The sequence below is a fragment of the Marmota flaviventris genome, chromosome 6, assembly GCF_047511675.1.
Source record: "Marmota flaviventris isolate mMarFla1 chromosome 6, mMarFla1.hap1, whole genome shotgun sequence".
NCBI lineage: Eukaryota > Metazoa > Chordata > Mammalia > Rodentia > Sciuridae > Marmota > Marmota flaviventris.
In genome coordinates, this window is record NC_092503.1 from 121,000,806 (window position 1) to 121,017,620 (window position 16,815).

At 45.0% G+C, this 16,815-nt stretch overlaps 1 protein-coding gene across 1 annotated transcript; it reads right to left on the reverse strand.

Annotated features, from left to right (window-relative positions):
• Nucleotides 1–6,016: 6,016 nt before the first annotated feature.
• LOC139706132 (putative POM121-like protein 1-like) lies at nucleotides 6,017–9,280 on the reverse strand. The gene has a single exon (XM_071613829.1). The coding sequence runs from the start codon at nucleotides 9,278–9,280 to the stop codon at nucleotides 6,017–6,019; it is 3,264 nt and encodes a 1,087-aa protein (XP_071469930.1).
• Nucleotides 9,281–16,815: the final 7,535 nt, after the last annotated feature.

The following is a 16,815-nucleotide window of genomic DNA, read 5'->3' on the forward strand; positions in this document are numbered from 1 at the left end:
GGAGGTCAGAATTAGTTTCAGCAGCTGTAAAGAATATTGAGTGCTGTCTTCATATTGTCAAAATGGAGAATGCATTCTTCTTAGTGAGGTCTGAATGATCTCATAAGGGTTCAACTGCAGCCCCATTCTGGGGACAGACAGGAGGTGGAGCTGGGCAGTAATATCATTTCCCATATCAATCTAGTTTCCTGACATAATTAGTCTTCAGTTATTTTGTGACACACACCATGGAATTGACTGCATTCTTTGCCTTGTTCATCCATTGAAGGAATTTCACAGACACAAATAGTGAAAGTGTGAGGGCAAAGTGTCAGATTATACAAAAACAATATAAAGAAAGCAGAACTCCTGCATGGGTGTGGTCCCAAGAGAGGGTTGCCAATGAGTGGCAATTGTCTCAGATTTTATAAGGATCTAAGGGTTAAGAAAATAAGCCTCCAGCCCACTCTTGGTAAGGCATTCAGGGACAATGTGCACTTCATGTGCCATTTCTTCCCCTCATGTTATGGTCACTGTGTTGAAGTTTATCCCTTTCTAACAGATGTCTCACCCTTTGTTTGAAAATCAGCCTTGCATCTGTGGTCTTTCTATTCTGTTCCACTGTCGTCTTTCTGTTAGGAGAAACTTGACCTTGGTGAGTGCAAGTCTCCTATCTGCCTACCCAGCTCTTTCCCTACCTACATTTTAGGGTGTGAGTCATATTTTGTGTGATCCATGTTGATTGAGACTTCAGGCATCACACAGTCTCCAAAGAACTCCTCAAGATTTACTCAACTGGTGAATTACTTTGGAGACAAAGGTGAGAACATAATTACATTGAAGGAGTCACCTATACTCTCCCTGTGGAAGCTGTCTCCCAATAGTCGCCCTCAGGGTGCTTTTGAGCCCCTTTCCATTCAATTTTCTAACAGTCTTGGACATTTAGGTGAAGTTCATTGTCAATATTCAAAACAATATGGCCCTCAAATTGGGCACACTATTGTTGGCAGCTCTTTCATTTTCAGTCTCTTTTGGACACAGAATTGGCATCTGAGTCACATCTTTTTTCTGTCAGAAGTATTCCATTTCCTCAGAGGAGCAGTCTGGATAATTGCATACACATATCCGTTCCAAAATGAGATCTTAAGGGCCAAAACCAATGTCCATCAGTGCTCAAGAAAACCTCTTCTAATGGTAGGCACTTCCCTACCAACTGCAGGAGGAAGTAGAGAGGCATGACCCACAGACCCTTCTGTCTACATCACACCACAGGAACACAAGAGGCTCCCCACTCTCTTCACAAACAGAGAACTCCATGCCTTCACACTGTGGAACTCAATGCCCAGGGTCAGTCCTCACTAGTCACAGCTAGAGATGCAACAGGGAATAGAGGCAATGGAGTGCATCTGGAGTGAAACTCAACAACACACCACAAAACCATCCCTAGCCGACTGCACCAGGAGAAGGCAGATGATAAAAATGGATCCAAAACAAGTGTGAGACACAACTGGGAATGGCAGTGCCTGCCTTTAATCCCAGAAGATGGGAGGCTGAGGTAGGAGGATTGAAATTTCAAAGCCAGCCCCTGTTGTAACACAGTGATGCCCTATTCAAATTGGTGATAGCTTCCCTCAAAATGAAAATGAAAAAAAGGGCTGAAGATGTGGCTGGCTCAGGGCTTAAGCTCCTCTGTGTTCCATCCTAGATTATAAATAAATAAATAAATAGCAGAGACACATCCATCTCATGGGCAGTGCAAATTTAGCACAAATACAAGAAATTTCACAATACAAGGCAACCTGACACCTCCTACATTCTATAATGTTCTTGGCACAGATGCCAAATATTTGAACTTGCCAGACAAACTATGCAAAACATTAATCTTTTAAAAATATCAATGGAATCTGAGAGAATTCAGCTGAAAGAATGAAGGGGTTTATGGCAGAACATGAACCCAGAGAGAGAATGTTTGAAAAAGAACCAGACTTAAACAATGAGTCACAATGGCCCCCAGAAGGAACTTTGGTTTGAAACCCTCACTGAATTGGACAATTTTGGTTGCTGGACAGGAAAGTGGGCAAAAACATTCAGGCTTTTTGGGAAATGATCCTGTCCTTCCCTCTACTCTCTGCTCTGTCCTCCTCTCTGTTCTATCTGTTCTCCTGATCCAGACTTCCTTGCTAGAAAAATCCCAAACTCCTTCCCATTGTTCTTCAACCTCTTTTTCCACATTCTCAGAACCACGCGAGCTGCTCTCAGCCCTACCTTACCTGTCTTCCCCCTCCCAATACACACCAATCTGCTCCTGCCACCCCTCTTACCCCTCCACCCCTCCTCCTGCCACCACAGCTCCTCCTCCCTCGCTCCATACAACTCCCTCTTCTCCTGCAGCCAAGGCTCCCCTGCACACCTCTTCTACTGACATAATATTTCCCCTCCCCCTCCATCCCAAAGCCACACCCTCCTTCCAGGCCATGCCCTATCTGTAAGCAGACAGAACATTTGAAGAGTGACTGCCCCATGGTTGGCCCTTCCTTGGTGCCTCTACATCAGGGTATGACCAGCTAGGCGGTATCTTCTCTTAAACTATTGGGGTTCACAGAAGACTGAAGAATCCCAGACTTGAGGACCCCCATTACACTCACGGAGCCCAGGATAACAGTTCAGGTAGTGGTTAAGTCCACAACCATCCTTGTGGACACATGGGCTACCTATTCGGTCTTGCCTGCCCACTCTGGGCCTCTGTTTTCTTCCAAGGTCTCAGTTATGGAGATTGAAGGCAAACCTTCCTCCCCAAACTGAACTGCTCAGCTGACCTGTGCCCTGAAGGGACACCCATTCACAAACTCTTTTCTAGTCCTTCCATCCTGTCCGATTCCTCTCCTAGGCAGAGATGTTCTCCAATTATTAGGAGCCACGGTCCAAAATCCATCCAAAGAATACTACCACCCATGTCCTTCTGCCTCTAATCTTTACCCTCTCTAATAACCAGACAGTATCTACTGTGCCATCGTCCCCTGATCTAGTCAATCTCCAGGACTGGAACATCTTCAAGCCGGTCATAGCCTCCCACCACAAGCCAGTACATATTTAGCTGAAACTGCAAACTAAACTTCCTTTATGTCCCCATTTCCCATCTCCAAAACCTATAGGGAGCAATTTAAACCCATTATAGACTGCTTACTTGCCCAGAGACCCTGCTTTCCTACTGACTCCCCCTGCAACACTCCCATATTGCCAGGATGCAAACCCTCAGGAGCCTATCACTTAGTCCAGAATCTCCGCCTAACAAATGAGACAGTTATTCCCATCCACCTGGTGGTTCCCAGCCCTGACACTCTTCTTTCTCATGTCCCCCCTTTGAGCACTCACTTTATTGTCCTGGATCTTAAAGATGCCTTCTTTATAGTGTCCCTCCATCCTGACTCTTATTAGCTCTTTGCCTTCACATGGGAAGACCCTACATCCTTTAGGTATCATCAGCTGACATGGAAAGTCCTACCCCAAGGCTTCAGGGACAGTCCCTATCTCTTTGGGCAAGGCTTGGCATGGGATCTAACTGCTTGTGACTTAGGGGGCAGCACACTCTTACAATATGTGAATGACCTTCTATGCGGTTCATCATTCAAGGCTTGTGAACTCACACTGCTCAGCTCCTCAATTTCCTGGGGTCCCTGGACTATTGGGCCTCTCCAGCCAAAGCCCAGCTTACTACCTCTTCAGTTAACTATTTAGGTACACTTCTCACTTCAACCTCTAAAAGCCTGACATCAGACAGAATTCAAGCTCTCCATGACCTACAATCACCCAAAACAGTGGACTACATCCTCTCCTTCCTGGGTCTGGCAGACTTTTTCAGGCATTGGGTTCCCCACTTTGCACTTCTTACCAATCCCTTATACAAGGCCACTAAGGAGACCCCTCATTGGACCCTCACCTCCCCTAAGCTAGTAGCCAATTCCTTTTGCAAGCTCAGGAATGCTCTTACATATTCTTGCACTCTCTCTTCCTAACCCTAAACACCCTTTCCACCTCGTTATGGATGAACGACAGGGTATCACCACTGGCCTCCTCGCTCAGCCAACTGCACCCTCCTATAAGCCGATGGGATACCTCTACATGCAGCTTCACTCTATGGTTCATGATGATTACTGAGAAATGTTATAAAATTTTATGTTCTCCTGAGAAGTCAAATTAAATATATTTCTAAAAGTCAACAAAGAGAGCCTCACTTATTTAAAGTTTTAAAATGCTGTGCCTCTTTGCCTTAAGAGGGAATTAAAAGCTCTCTTACCTTGTCTGTTTCATGTTTCATATATAATGATAAATTAGGTTCACTAATTAATATTAATTTTAAAATTATGTATAATTTTTTATAAAATAATATTCAAGTAAAAAATTAAGATTAGTTTCAAAATCAAAACATCTTACCTAAGATTGAACAAGTGGCCACCATACCTAAGTTAAAATTCTTTCATCTCATTCCAAGTTAAGACAATTATTCAAGTTTATTTAAAATTAAATTCAGAAGATAGGCTTTTGTTATAAAGATTACTATATTCCTAAAGTAAGCAAAAACACTATATATAAATAAGTAAATGTTTCAAATTATAAAAATTATATTCCTTAATTTATAACTATTATAAAATTAAATGTTTTACTCTTATTAGTTTTATAATGTATTATCCTTACAAGTTTTAAAACTATTATCTCATAAAGCCTTATGCAAGTACTAATTTTAATGTAACAACTGAAGGTAATTTATAATAATAAGGTGATTACTTATAAGACAAACAAGTTGTAGTACTGTATTTTAGTATCTATACTGGCCCCAGTTTATACTTTTATTGCTTAGCCCATTAGTAGAGACAAAGGGAAATCATAAGACTCATAAAAACAAACAAAACAACAAAAATCTAGGCCTCCTGTTGCTGTGGTGCCCTCTTTAGCTCGACAGCATGGACTTTAACAATCCTCCCTTGCATCACAGGTCACTCTTGCTAATTTTCCTGGCCAAATAAAAATATGTATTGTCACTTCTTGCTGTTTAAGTACTTGTACAGTGCTGGGCCATTCTCTAAATCTAATGGTGCTCCAGCTAATATCAACTTATTTCTACAATTTTAAAAATAAAAAGGGGGAAACAAAATCCCATATAACCCAACTAAATCTCACAATTATTTTGAAAAGTTTCAAAATTGTGATATTAAAAGTCTCACTCCTACTGAGTGACACATGGAGCACTAGAATAAACCAGATTTAGTAATAACATAGGGTAAAGGCTATGCCTCTATATTTCCAGAAAACCCAACCTGTCATTGAGGAGACAACTGAAGGACCTGGCCTTTCAGGCTGAGCAGATAGTTCAACAACAAGGAGGTAATAAGTCTCAACCACAATGGCTATGCTGGTTCTGTTGAGTTGCCAGGTGAGTGGAGTCTATGGAAAAATTTATTGGACTTATTTCCCAGATCTAACTTTAGTACATCCAGCTATGTGGATGAAGAATCCATCCCACTATCTACTAATGATATTCATATAATGGGAGGTTTTAAAGATGAATGCATGTGCCTGGATTTAATTACATTGGCTACAGTGGGAATCCACCTATATTTTAGTTCCATGATAAACATTGTGGCTATTTTAAAAGTAACTTTTAAGGTAAAGACAGCATACTGGCCTCTGGGACTTAAGGTCAAATGGCAGACCAGAAGAGGAGAGGAAGTATAGGTTGAGACAGAGCAAGTAGCTGACCTTGCTCCCATGGGCTGTTGTCTTTGGGGGTATGGCCCTGCTTCACTGGGGTGGATGCCCTGGCCAAATTGAGTGCCCTCACAAGTCTTCAAGGGCTACAGCATGCCAGACTCACCATCCTATGGTGGAGGTGATAGGATGCCCAGTGGACCCATGGAGTGGAGGCAGGCCCAGCTGAGGGCAGTGGAGGACTGTTGGGATCTAGGCAGTGTCAGTCCTTAAAGAAGTTAGCATCATCCTATCTGGGTAGGGGGGCTGGAGGTGTTAAAGCCCAAGTGTGTTCTTAGCGCTTTCTCACGCTTCTTGTTTCTCCACGTGGGCTGATGACCATGGCTCCAAAAGCAGAGATCAGATCTGGGAGCCAGTCTGGGCTCCCAGGGCTCATAGATGGATTACGGGTGGATGTCAAAGTAGAGGTTGATTTTGAGGAGGTGGTGCTGGTTCCCCCAGGAGAGCTTAAGCCTTTCTGTGTGGGCAGGCTTTGGGGGATGGCAGTAACTGTGGCCACACCAGAGGTTGCTTTCCCTGGTGTGTGCCTTGCTTTCTGTCCCTTGGTCCCCATGGTGGTGCTCTGGCTAGGGGCACTGGAGGTGTTGTGTTCTAACTGTGCCCCATGTTGCTGCCTGTTGCTTGGGGTACCTCCTCTTTGGGAGGAGCTACACCAGGCCCCAAAGGCTGACATGAGTTCAGGAAGCAAGTCTGGGCTCTCTGATCTCCTTGATGTCCCAGGGACTGAAGGCAAACTAGAGATACCCTTTTCAGTGGGAGTGCTTGTCCCCTGAGGTAAGCTTTGGTGTTTCTGGATGGGCAGGCTTTGAGGAATGGCACTCGGGGTAGGAACTCCACTCTTTCCTTGCCCTTTTTTACCCTCTTTGGTGTGTTTTCTGGGTGCCATGGTGGTGCTCTGGCTAGGGGCACTGGAGGTGTTCTGTTCCAACATTGCTCCTTGTTGCTGCCTGTTGCTTGGGGTTTCTCCTCTTTGGGAGGAGCTACACCAGGCCCCAAAGGCTGACATGAGTTCAGGAAGCAAGTCTGGGCTCTCTGATCTCCTTGATGTCCCAGGGACTGAAGGCAAACTAGAGATACCCTTTTCAGTGGGAGTGCTTGTCCCCTGAGGTAAGCTTTGGTGTTTCTGGATGGGCAGGCTTTGAGGAATGGCACTCGGGGTAGGAACTCCACTCTTTCCTTGCCCTTTTTTACCCTCTTTGGTGTGTTTTCTGGGTGCCATGGTGGTGCTCTGGCTAGGGGCACTGGAGGTGTTCTGTTCCAACATTGCTCCTTGTTGCTGCCTGTTGCTTGGGGTTTCTCCTCTTTGGGAGGAGCTACACCAGGCCCCAAAGGCTGACATGAGTTCAGGAAGCAAGTCTGGGCTCTCTGATCTCCTTGATGTCCCAGGGACTGAAGGCAAACTAGAGATACCCTTTTCAGTGGGAGTGCTTGTCCCCTGAGGTAAGCTTTGGTGTTTCTGGATGGGCAGGCTTTGAGGAATGGCACTCGGGGTAGGAACTCCACTCTTTCCTTGCCCTTTTTTACCCTCTTTGGTGTGTTTTCTGGGTGCCATGGTGGTGTTCTGGCTAGGGGCAGTGTAGGTGTCATTTCCCAAACTTGCCCCACAGTGCTCTCTACTTTTGGGGGTTTCTCTACTTTCTGAGCTTGATCTTTTCTTGCGTGATGTCTGACCCAAGGACAAGTCTCTCCTCCCAGCTGCCTTTGAAGTCACTGAATGTGTCTGGGTGCTACCACGAGGACCCACAGTGGAGTTTCTCTGTTTGTCAGACCCAAGGGTTGAGTAGTTTAGGCTGCCCAAGGTTGTTGGGCCCACAGTCAAGGGTGGCATTGGAGCTGCCCCTGGACCTGGAGCTCCCACGTGTCCAAGCTGATGACAGCTGACTAAGCTAGGGGCTCCAGGGTTCATCCCACCAGGAACCCCAGAACTTGGTGGGACAGTGGCTCCAGGGGTGAGAGGCTGCTTACCCTGCGGAATGTGTCCTCGCACCCTTCGAGCTGGAGAGCTGGAGCTTGCTACAGGTGAGGGCCTGTGAGTATAGTAGGGCTTTGGGCCCTGGTGAGAGCGCCGGAAGCTCCTACCCAAGGTGGAGGGAGGCCCCAGATGTGGGGGCTGTGAAGGCATAGTGGTGTTCAAGGGTGTGACCCCAAAGGGGGCCACTGGCTGTGCAGGCAAGCCTGCCAATGTGCTGAGAGAGGGCCTTGGAGGAAGGGCCAAAGCAGCAATTGGCAGGCTGGGGGAGAGCCATCCTGTAAGATTGTTAATGGGAGGATGGCTCTGGGAAGAGACAGCAGAGCTGACCCACACTGGGGTGTGGGCCACCATGGTTGAGCTGCTGGGGGGATGGGGAAAGGTCTGGCTGAGGCCCACTGATGGCAGAGGCCTGGCCCCTCCCAGTGGAGAGGGGACCCCCCCATGGGCTTGTGGGGCCATGGCACAGCTGTTCCCCATGGCCTGGGTCTCACCCATCAGAAGACGGTTGATGTGCTGCAGAGCTTTCTTCTTCTCCCTGTCTAGGTCCTCAGCAGTCACTGGATGGGCCACTAACAGAGGTGGTGGCAGCTTCAGAGGTTCCCCTCGGCGGCATTGCAGGAGAGGAAACTTGCGTTTCCGTGGCCTACTGGTGTCTCCCGTGGGTGAGGACTTCTTCTTGGGCAATGGGTGTCCCGCCCTGCCTTCTGCCACCTTCTCACCCTGGGCCTTCTTTGGGGGAATCCCTGGGGATGAAGAACATTCCAGGGGCGGCTCCCCCTTGGATGGGTCTGGAGCCCTCCTCTTCAGGGCTCGGAGACCTCGTGTGGAGCTGTAGGAGCTGCTGATGGGGTTTCTTTTGGGGCAGGAGCTCATGCAGATGGCCCGGGAGCTCTCAGCTCTGTCTTGGGAGCTCTGGGTGCAGAGGTTTCTCCACAGAGGCCCAGGCCTGGGCACAAAGGCAGGCACACCGCTATGGGCCCCCAGGGGCCTAAAAGCAGATGCTCTCCCAGTGACCTGAGGGCGCCCCCTCTGATGTTCTCTATCTACAGGGTGCTCTGCTTGCTCAGCCACCACTTGGCCACTGTCTTCAGGGGCTGTGATCACAGTCCTCCCTGGGCAGGGTTCTTGGGGTGCTGGAAGATGGCAAGGAGCCACTTCCTGCCCCTGCACCCTACAAGGCGGCTGTCTGAGTCTGCGGCCTGGGATGCAGGAATTCATGAAAGCTGCAGTTGACAGCAGCGTCCTCCTCAGGAGACCTGGCATGCGGAGGGAGGAGGCAATATCCAAGTCTCCGAGAAAAGATCCAAGGGTCCGCAGGACCCTGGAAAAGCACCGAGCAGGCACTTTTCGCAACCGCTGAAGAGCAGTTGCAGGATGGCGGCAAAATGACCTGGAAGATGACCTGCGAGTGGTGCCACCAGCCCAGGAAGCCCTTAGTGGCCAACCAGTAGAGGGAAGTCGGCGAGGCCCATGACCGGGCTTCTTGTGGGACCCTTCTGGCAGGTCTCTGCCACTCAGCGCCGGGGGCAGGGGTGAGGGACAACACTTGCTGTGGGAAGTCTCCATGGCAGTCTTAGCGTAGGCTCTAGTGGGTAATTCTAGCAGCCATCGCAGAAGGCCTTCTTCGGCTGCTCACGCAGCTTCAGGCGAAATGGCTGTCAGAGCTGTTGCCAGGGCGCGGCTGAGGAAGGAATGAGTGGAGAACAGGCGAGCACGCGAGGAAAACCGTCAATACTGGGCAAGAGGCAGGCTTGCGCCAGCAACGGACGCGCGCGTGCAAATTCCGCGTGCGTGTGCAAAGTCTGCATGCACGTGCAAAGTCTGCATGCACGTGCAAAGTCTGCATGCTCGTGCAAAGTCCGCGTGCTTGCACCAGATGCAGAAGAAATAGGCAAGGGAACTGCGTGCCTGGTGCGTGCGTGGGTCCTGGGGGACTGTTGAGTGCTGACACTGGGATGTGATTCAGATCCCGCTGGTCCACCTCCTGACCCAGTGAGGTTTCCGGATCATCTCGGAAGGGTTGTAGATGCTGGGTTTGAGGGGTGGCAGCTATGGCAAGGCCAGGGATCTCTCCCCTCAGACTGGTGCGGCGACCCTGCCCCTCCCCAGAGGCAGCCAGGATGGCAGCACAGATGGGCTGAACTCCGATGGACGTGGGGGCAGTCAGAGGGCTGAGCAGGTTCTTGCTGCAGGTTGAGGGTAGCTCTTGGGGCGTGGAGCACGTGCGGACTAGGGTGAGGCAAGGACACCTTGTCCTCCCTTGAAGGTGTGAGCTAGTGTTTGTATCTAGCGTTGCTATGGTGAGGGTGGGCGGGGCTTAGTTTGACAGCCAGGAGCTCTTGCAATGGCAAGAATCCCTCAGCCCGTGGCCCCGCCCCTGAGCTGTCAGAGTTCTGTCTTCTGTCCTGCCTGGGCCTGGCCAGTCAGAAGGGGAACTGCTGGGGGGCAAGTTTCTTGGCTGAGCAGCATTTGCAGGTGGTGGCAGCTTTGGGATCATGGCCTGTGTGTCTTCCTGCACTTCCTCTGGGAACAGTGGATGGAACAGCTGCTGAGAATGCATTTAAGGCATCCCCCAGAGTCTGGCTGAGGGGTTCAGCAGGGCAGGCTGGGAGGCAATGCTACCCTCTGTGCACAGTCCTTTCTCTTTTTGTGGAAACCAGAAAAACCCAGCTGTGTGCTCACAAAATCGAGTTTTATTCATATTTGGGTTGCTTTCTTTGAATTTTGGTTATCAAGATTCTCCAATTTTTAAATTTATTTTTTTTAGTTGTCAACAGGCCTTTATTCATTTCTGTGCAGTGCTGAGAATTGAACCCAGTGCCTCCCACGTACTAGGCAAGCACTCTGCAATTGAGGCACAACCCCAGCTCTCCATTGTTTTGACTGTCTTCATTGCTTAGCTGTTCTGGGGACAATACTAAGCCTCCTACTGTTCCAAGAGTATAAGATATGTTACCTTTCACCAGTCCAATCTCAGCATTCACTCTTTGGAGGTTCCAGTTGTCATGGGTCTTGGCTTTTCCTGGATGGAAGGGCACCCTGCCAGAGTTAGCTGTGAGGTTTCAAGCTCAAGCTTCCCATAACCCACTAAGCAGCCCTGCATGCTCCTCCATGCTCAGCTATTATGAACTGTCCCACCTCCTCACTGGTGGAGTTCTGGGCTTGTTTCTGAACTGGGCAAAATATCAGTGAGTGTGGACCTGGAGGAGTGAGGTTGGAGGGAGCCTCACCTGGAACTGTTGTCCCAAATGGGTGCTCCTTGGGCCCCTTCCATTGTCCATGGCCTTTTCTGGGTCCACTGGACCTGCAGTAATCAGTGAAAGCCGCTGGGTGAGGTTGTGGCAGTGCTCATCTCTCCTGGTGGGATAATTCCTGCCAATGCATCCTTCTGAACCCAGTTCAAGGTGCTGCCCAGTAGGCTGCATTGGGAATCAGGGTCCTGGAAGTAATGAATCACCAGATGGGCCAGTGCAGCACAGACTTGCAGTGGGTGACAAAGTTGGAGTTGGGTTGCCAAGAACATGGTCCTGGGGCTCAGTGTATAGGTCCTTCCTCATGCCACACAGCTGAATTGGCACTTATCTTGAACTTTCCTCTGGAGTGGCCAGAACCAGAAGCTCCTTCACTTCCCAAGTGTCATGAAATCATATGGCTTTTGAGAAAATGGCTTTAAGATGGGTTTATGTCCCCCACCATAGGCCTCCCCACAGGCTTACATGCTGGGAAATTCTCAGTTTCTTCTTTCAGTCACCATTTCCTGCTGCATAGGGAGCAAAAATGGACACCCTCCTAGATCATGCCTGCCTCTGGAGTCAGGGTAGTGACTATATTGATGGACAGGGTGACCAAATGTGGGCCACACCTGAGTGGTCCTGGAGTATGAGGTTGGCCGAACTCTTTATTTTCTACTAACAAAGGTAAACACAGTCTTTATTGCTTCTTTTATTTCTTATTAAATCAGCAATTCATGCTTAGGGTAGATCAGATAGAAAGTACAGATTGCTAGGATTCCTTGGAATGTGGCCTTGGGTTTGAGTCTATGGATAGTGTTGTGTACAAGTGTTGTTCAGTCATTTAAAAGGAATACACATTGTGGTGGTCGCAAACATACACCTGTAGGATGAACTTGCAAATATACTAAGCCACATGAAGGCCTCACTGTGGTTTGTCAAGATCATCCTGATTCACAAGGACCTGTCTTTCCTTCGCCTTAGAGGGAACAGAACCCAAGTCCTGGAAACTGCCTTTAAGACTCCAAATTTGTTTTGGAGAGGGTAAAAAAAAAAAAAAAAAAAAAAAACAATGTTAGAGAGGACTATGATGAGTTTTATTTAAAAATTGATTTCTAAAATGTGGAATCAGAATAAAGTAATACATGTATAATATAAGTATATATCATTGTTTCTAAATTATCATGTTAAATTTCATAAATATGTATTAGATCTCCTAAAAAGTTGATATCATCAGGAAAAAACTCAATATTTCCCAGGAAGAGGATAAAATGTTCTATTCCCACACTGAAATTTTTTCTTAAACTTGGTTTCAGCTTTTATTTTGATACCTGTGTTTGTATATTCATTTTTTTAAATCGAGGATTACTTGCATATATCATCTAATCCCCTGTTTTTAATTCAATGTAATCATACACACACACACACACACACACACACACACACTGATCAGGAGTTATTACCATCCTTTTTCTTTATGAGGCAGCAGAAGCACAGAGAAGATACATAATATGCCCGGGCCTCCACAGTGCATTCCCTACTGAATGTTTGTGTCTCCTCCAAATTGATGTTGAAGCCCTAATGCCAATGCGAAGGCATGAGAAGTGGGGCCATTGGGAGCTAATCAGATTTTGATAGGCCAGGGGGGGCATGTCTCCCAAGATGAGATTAGTGTTCTCAGAATTTGAAAAAGAGACCAGGGCTTACTTGCTCTCCACCAAGTGAGAATACAGTGAGAAGCAGCCAGCTATGAGCAAAAAGAGGGCTCTTTCCAAGAATTCAATCTATCAGTACCTTGACCATGAACTTCCCACCCTCCCAAATGGGGAGAAATAAATGTTCCTTAAGCTTCGAGTATTTAGTTGTAGCAGCTAGAACTGACTAGGACAGTCAGTGAAAGGACTTTGTGAATATTCAATGAAATAATGTATGCAAAGTGGTCTATGAATATAAGCTATTGCATTATCACCTTCATCATCATTACCAGTTTTCCTAGCCAAATGGCATAGGAGCTATTTTTCACACCTAATTCAATTCCAAAAGAAGCCACTGATATTTCTCCAGCAGAAAGAGGTTATGACTGCTCCAGATGAGTTACTACCTAGATGTTCAGGTTGTTTGTGGCCATTTTATGGATCTACATAAACCTTTGGCTGCTCTGTAAATGAGTTTTCTGGCCCATCATGAGATTTATACCCCTGTGCCATCAATACCATCCCCTTTTAGGGTGTCCAATTATGACCAGTCATTTACATCTTGAGCCATTCTGAAATCCATGTGGATTTTCTCTTCCTGAGAGGTCTATAAAAACATGAATGACAGGTGATGTCACTGAACAACAAAGATGGGAGAGGACAGCTTGAAGAGCCTGGAGAGGAGCCAGGCAATCAGAGAAAAAATAACACTAAGAGTGGAGGAGGCCAACCTCTGTCTAGAGGGCTCTGGGAAGAGCCAGCCTGATTTCCTTCTGGGACCTGCTCGGGATGGATTGTGGGTAAGATAAGGTCAGCCATGAACTGTGTAGAAGTAGAATGCATTGGGGGTGCTGATGGAACTAGATTTGTATTTCTACTTTACAAAATATCTCTGAATAATTAGGTGGAATTCCCTGAGATTCCGTTTTCTCATCCAGCAAATGGGCCTAGTAAATGAACCTTCTCAACAATGATAAGGTGAAGATGTCACGAGGTTATATTTGCAAAGCAGTTACAAACTATGGAACCAAACTAGGTACTGTTCAAGAGATGAATTAATAAAAATAATGTAATACATATACATAATGGAATATTACTCATCCTTGAAGAATGAAATTATGACATTTATCAGTAAATGGATGAAGCTAGAGAATATTATGCTAAGTGAAATAAGCCAATCCCAAAGAACAAAATGCCTAATGTTTTTCTCTGATATGTGGAGGCTAATGCACAATAAGGAAGTGGAGCTAGGAAAAAATAGAGATACTTTGGATTAGACAAAGGGGAGTGAAAGGGGAGAGGGGTATGAAGGGAGGAAGAAGAGCAGAATGAATTGCAAATTATTACTCTACATGCATATATTGTAAAGGTGACATTGCAATAAATTACTGAGTTGATTTTAAAGCAGGAGATGGAAACTTTATTCACCAGCTGGTAGTCCAGATCCACCATCCAAGGGATAGGTAGGCTGCAAGTCTATACCCTTCAACCCCCACCCAGGGTGTGAGTACACTTTTTGTAGTCCAAAACCACATTAAAGAATAAGTGGCTGTTTGTATAATTCAAAACCATAAACAAATGTCATGAGATCTAAAATCATAAGCAGAATGAAAAACAAATTTTTAGTGACAACACAAAGTAATTTTAAATTCTTTTATTTATCAATTTAGGAAAACACATTTAATGTTTAAGTATGTTACCCTATAAAATTTAGGAGTCAAGAGTACTTGATGTTATATTTAGCAGTTAACATTTTAACTTTGTAAGCCAATTAGATGTCTCTAACAAACTTATTTAAAATTAATTCTATATATGTTAAATAAAATTTACTTATTTTTAAAATCAAAGATATCAGAGAAGTGCACTGAACAGTATCAATTTTTTTTTCAATTGAGGAAAAGTCCTAGAAACAATGTATAGTAGACATTTTATAGACATTCACATTTTTTCAACAACTGTTTGATGACCTAGAAACGAAACTGCATTGGTAACTTTAAAGACAATGTTACTTCTTGTTGTTGTTGTTTGTTCACCCAGCATGGACAAAAATGTCATGTACATCGTAAAGAATGGTTACTATTATCTAGATAATCAATCTTTGACAGAACACACTGTCCAAGAAAAATGGGAACCACAAAGAAAACACTTTTACATTGTATAAGAATTGACATTTTGTGTTGCCAAACATGCTATGCTAAGCAACTGTTGATGGGTAGAGGTGGAGATTTCCCTGGGAGAAGCATTTCTTACATGATGTGGAGTCTCAGGGCAAAATGGAGTCTGATTGGTTATTATCCATATAGCCTGGCCCATTACAATATGACCAGAATAACTCTATATCATGTGCAATCAGAAGAATGAGAATTTGTACTCCATTTATGTATGATGTGTCAAAATGAATTCCACTTTCACATATAACTAATTAGAACAAATAAAAGTAAATGTTCTTGGGCACACTAAATCAAACAACAACAACAACAACAAAATAACTACTAAAGATATTTTCACAGGATATTTAAGTGACCATGGACTCTATATGCTGTGTCTAAGAGCCAGAAGGATTGGTTAACCCTCCTTCTAGAGAATCCACTGTCCTGTCTGTACAGGAAGGGGAGGCTTGGTATGCAGGTTGCTAGAGAGATTTCATCTACAGCTGTTAAGTCAAGGGCTGCAAGAAGTGTCCAATCCTGCAGAATTGGTAGAATCACTGAAAATTGAGTAAAAACTTACTGCCAGTATCTATTCTCTACACTAGTCACTAGTATACACTGTGGTCCATCAGAGTGCCATGTGTGGCACAGATAGCATTTTATGTTATTGGTAGACTTCTTTATTTTCTAACTTTTGAAATTATATATGTATGTATATTTTCAAAATCACTAAATCAAGAGAGTTAAAATTCTTATTACCTAATTTATTACCTATAATGAAAATGACAAAATCAGAATGTGTCTCTGATTAATTAAACCTTAGTAAGAACCATTATAAACAGCAGTAGCAGCAATGTACATGCACGGGCACATCCAAAACAAATGGCCACTTACACAGGTCATGTTTTAACTCCAGATTTGCAAACCTGATATTTTAATTTTGAGGTCTGGGAGGAAAAAAAATCAAATTTTGGCCTCCTCATGATTGATTCTACTTCAGATAGGCCAACTCTTCCGTCAGGTTCTCAGTCAGCATCTCCAGTTCAGCTCTGGCTAGGGTCAGCTCATCTGGCACCTTTTGCAGGACATTGATGTCAGCCAGGTCACTCTTCTATCTGAAATGTAGTTTAGGAATGCAATACACTGATTTGGACAAGGCCACTGTCATCTTCAGGGCTATCTGATGCACAAATCTATGTGACTCTTTTCAAATAGCAGCACTGTAGTGTGTGATATGTGTTCTTGCTTTTGTAACTCCCTTCCTTCTCTCCCTGCCTTCCTTTTTTCAGTATCATGATTAAATTTTCAGTTGGAAGGAAGGAAAGACAAAAATCATGAGATGATGCTTTTTCACCAGCAATGAATCCCACTAGCACTGTGCATCCCAGGAAGGGATTCCACTTTGGCTAGCTGTTGTGGCCTTAAAAAAATAGCAGGCCCTATATTTGTGCAGTATCTAATGGTGTCCTGAAAGCAACTGAAAATTAAATAATAGTTATTCTTTTCCTGAATTTTCTTCATGATTTATTCATTTTAAAACATTGGTACTTCTTCATTATATTTTGCCAAGGTTTTATAGGTTAAAGGCCATCATCCTTGCAACTTCCTGTGTGAAAATTTTGTAATCCAAAAAGTGTGTATTCCTTATGTCAGGAAGTATGAGATATGGAGGAGGAGATGAAAATATAAAAACAAGTGGATGGATAAAATTTCAGTTGTATGTGCATCAGGAAAACAATTTTTGCACTTAACCCCTTATCAGATACATTATTAGTTCATTGAATGCATTGAAAATTAAAGTTTAGGGCATTGGTAGAGTTATGTTGAATGTAAGTCATTAAAACTATAGTGATCCATAGACTTAAGAGTAAGCAACTTATTTTACCAATGTGTAATGTGAATTGTGTTTGAGTCTAAATACTTTTTGGAGTGATCATCCTATTTCCATTTGTCCAAACACCAAATATATGGAGGATGTGAACTTCAGAAGATTCAAAATATGTACTATCAATGGAGGCAGGAAAACA

Excerpts from the sequence above, each read along its gene's own strand:
- LOC139706132 (XM_071613829.1), bottom strand. The coding sequence starts at position 9,280 with ATGGAGACTTCCCACAGCAAGTGTTGTCCCTCACCCCTGCCCCCGGCG.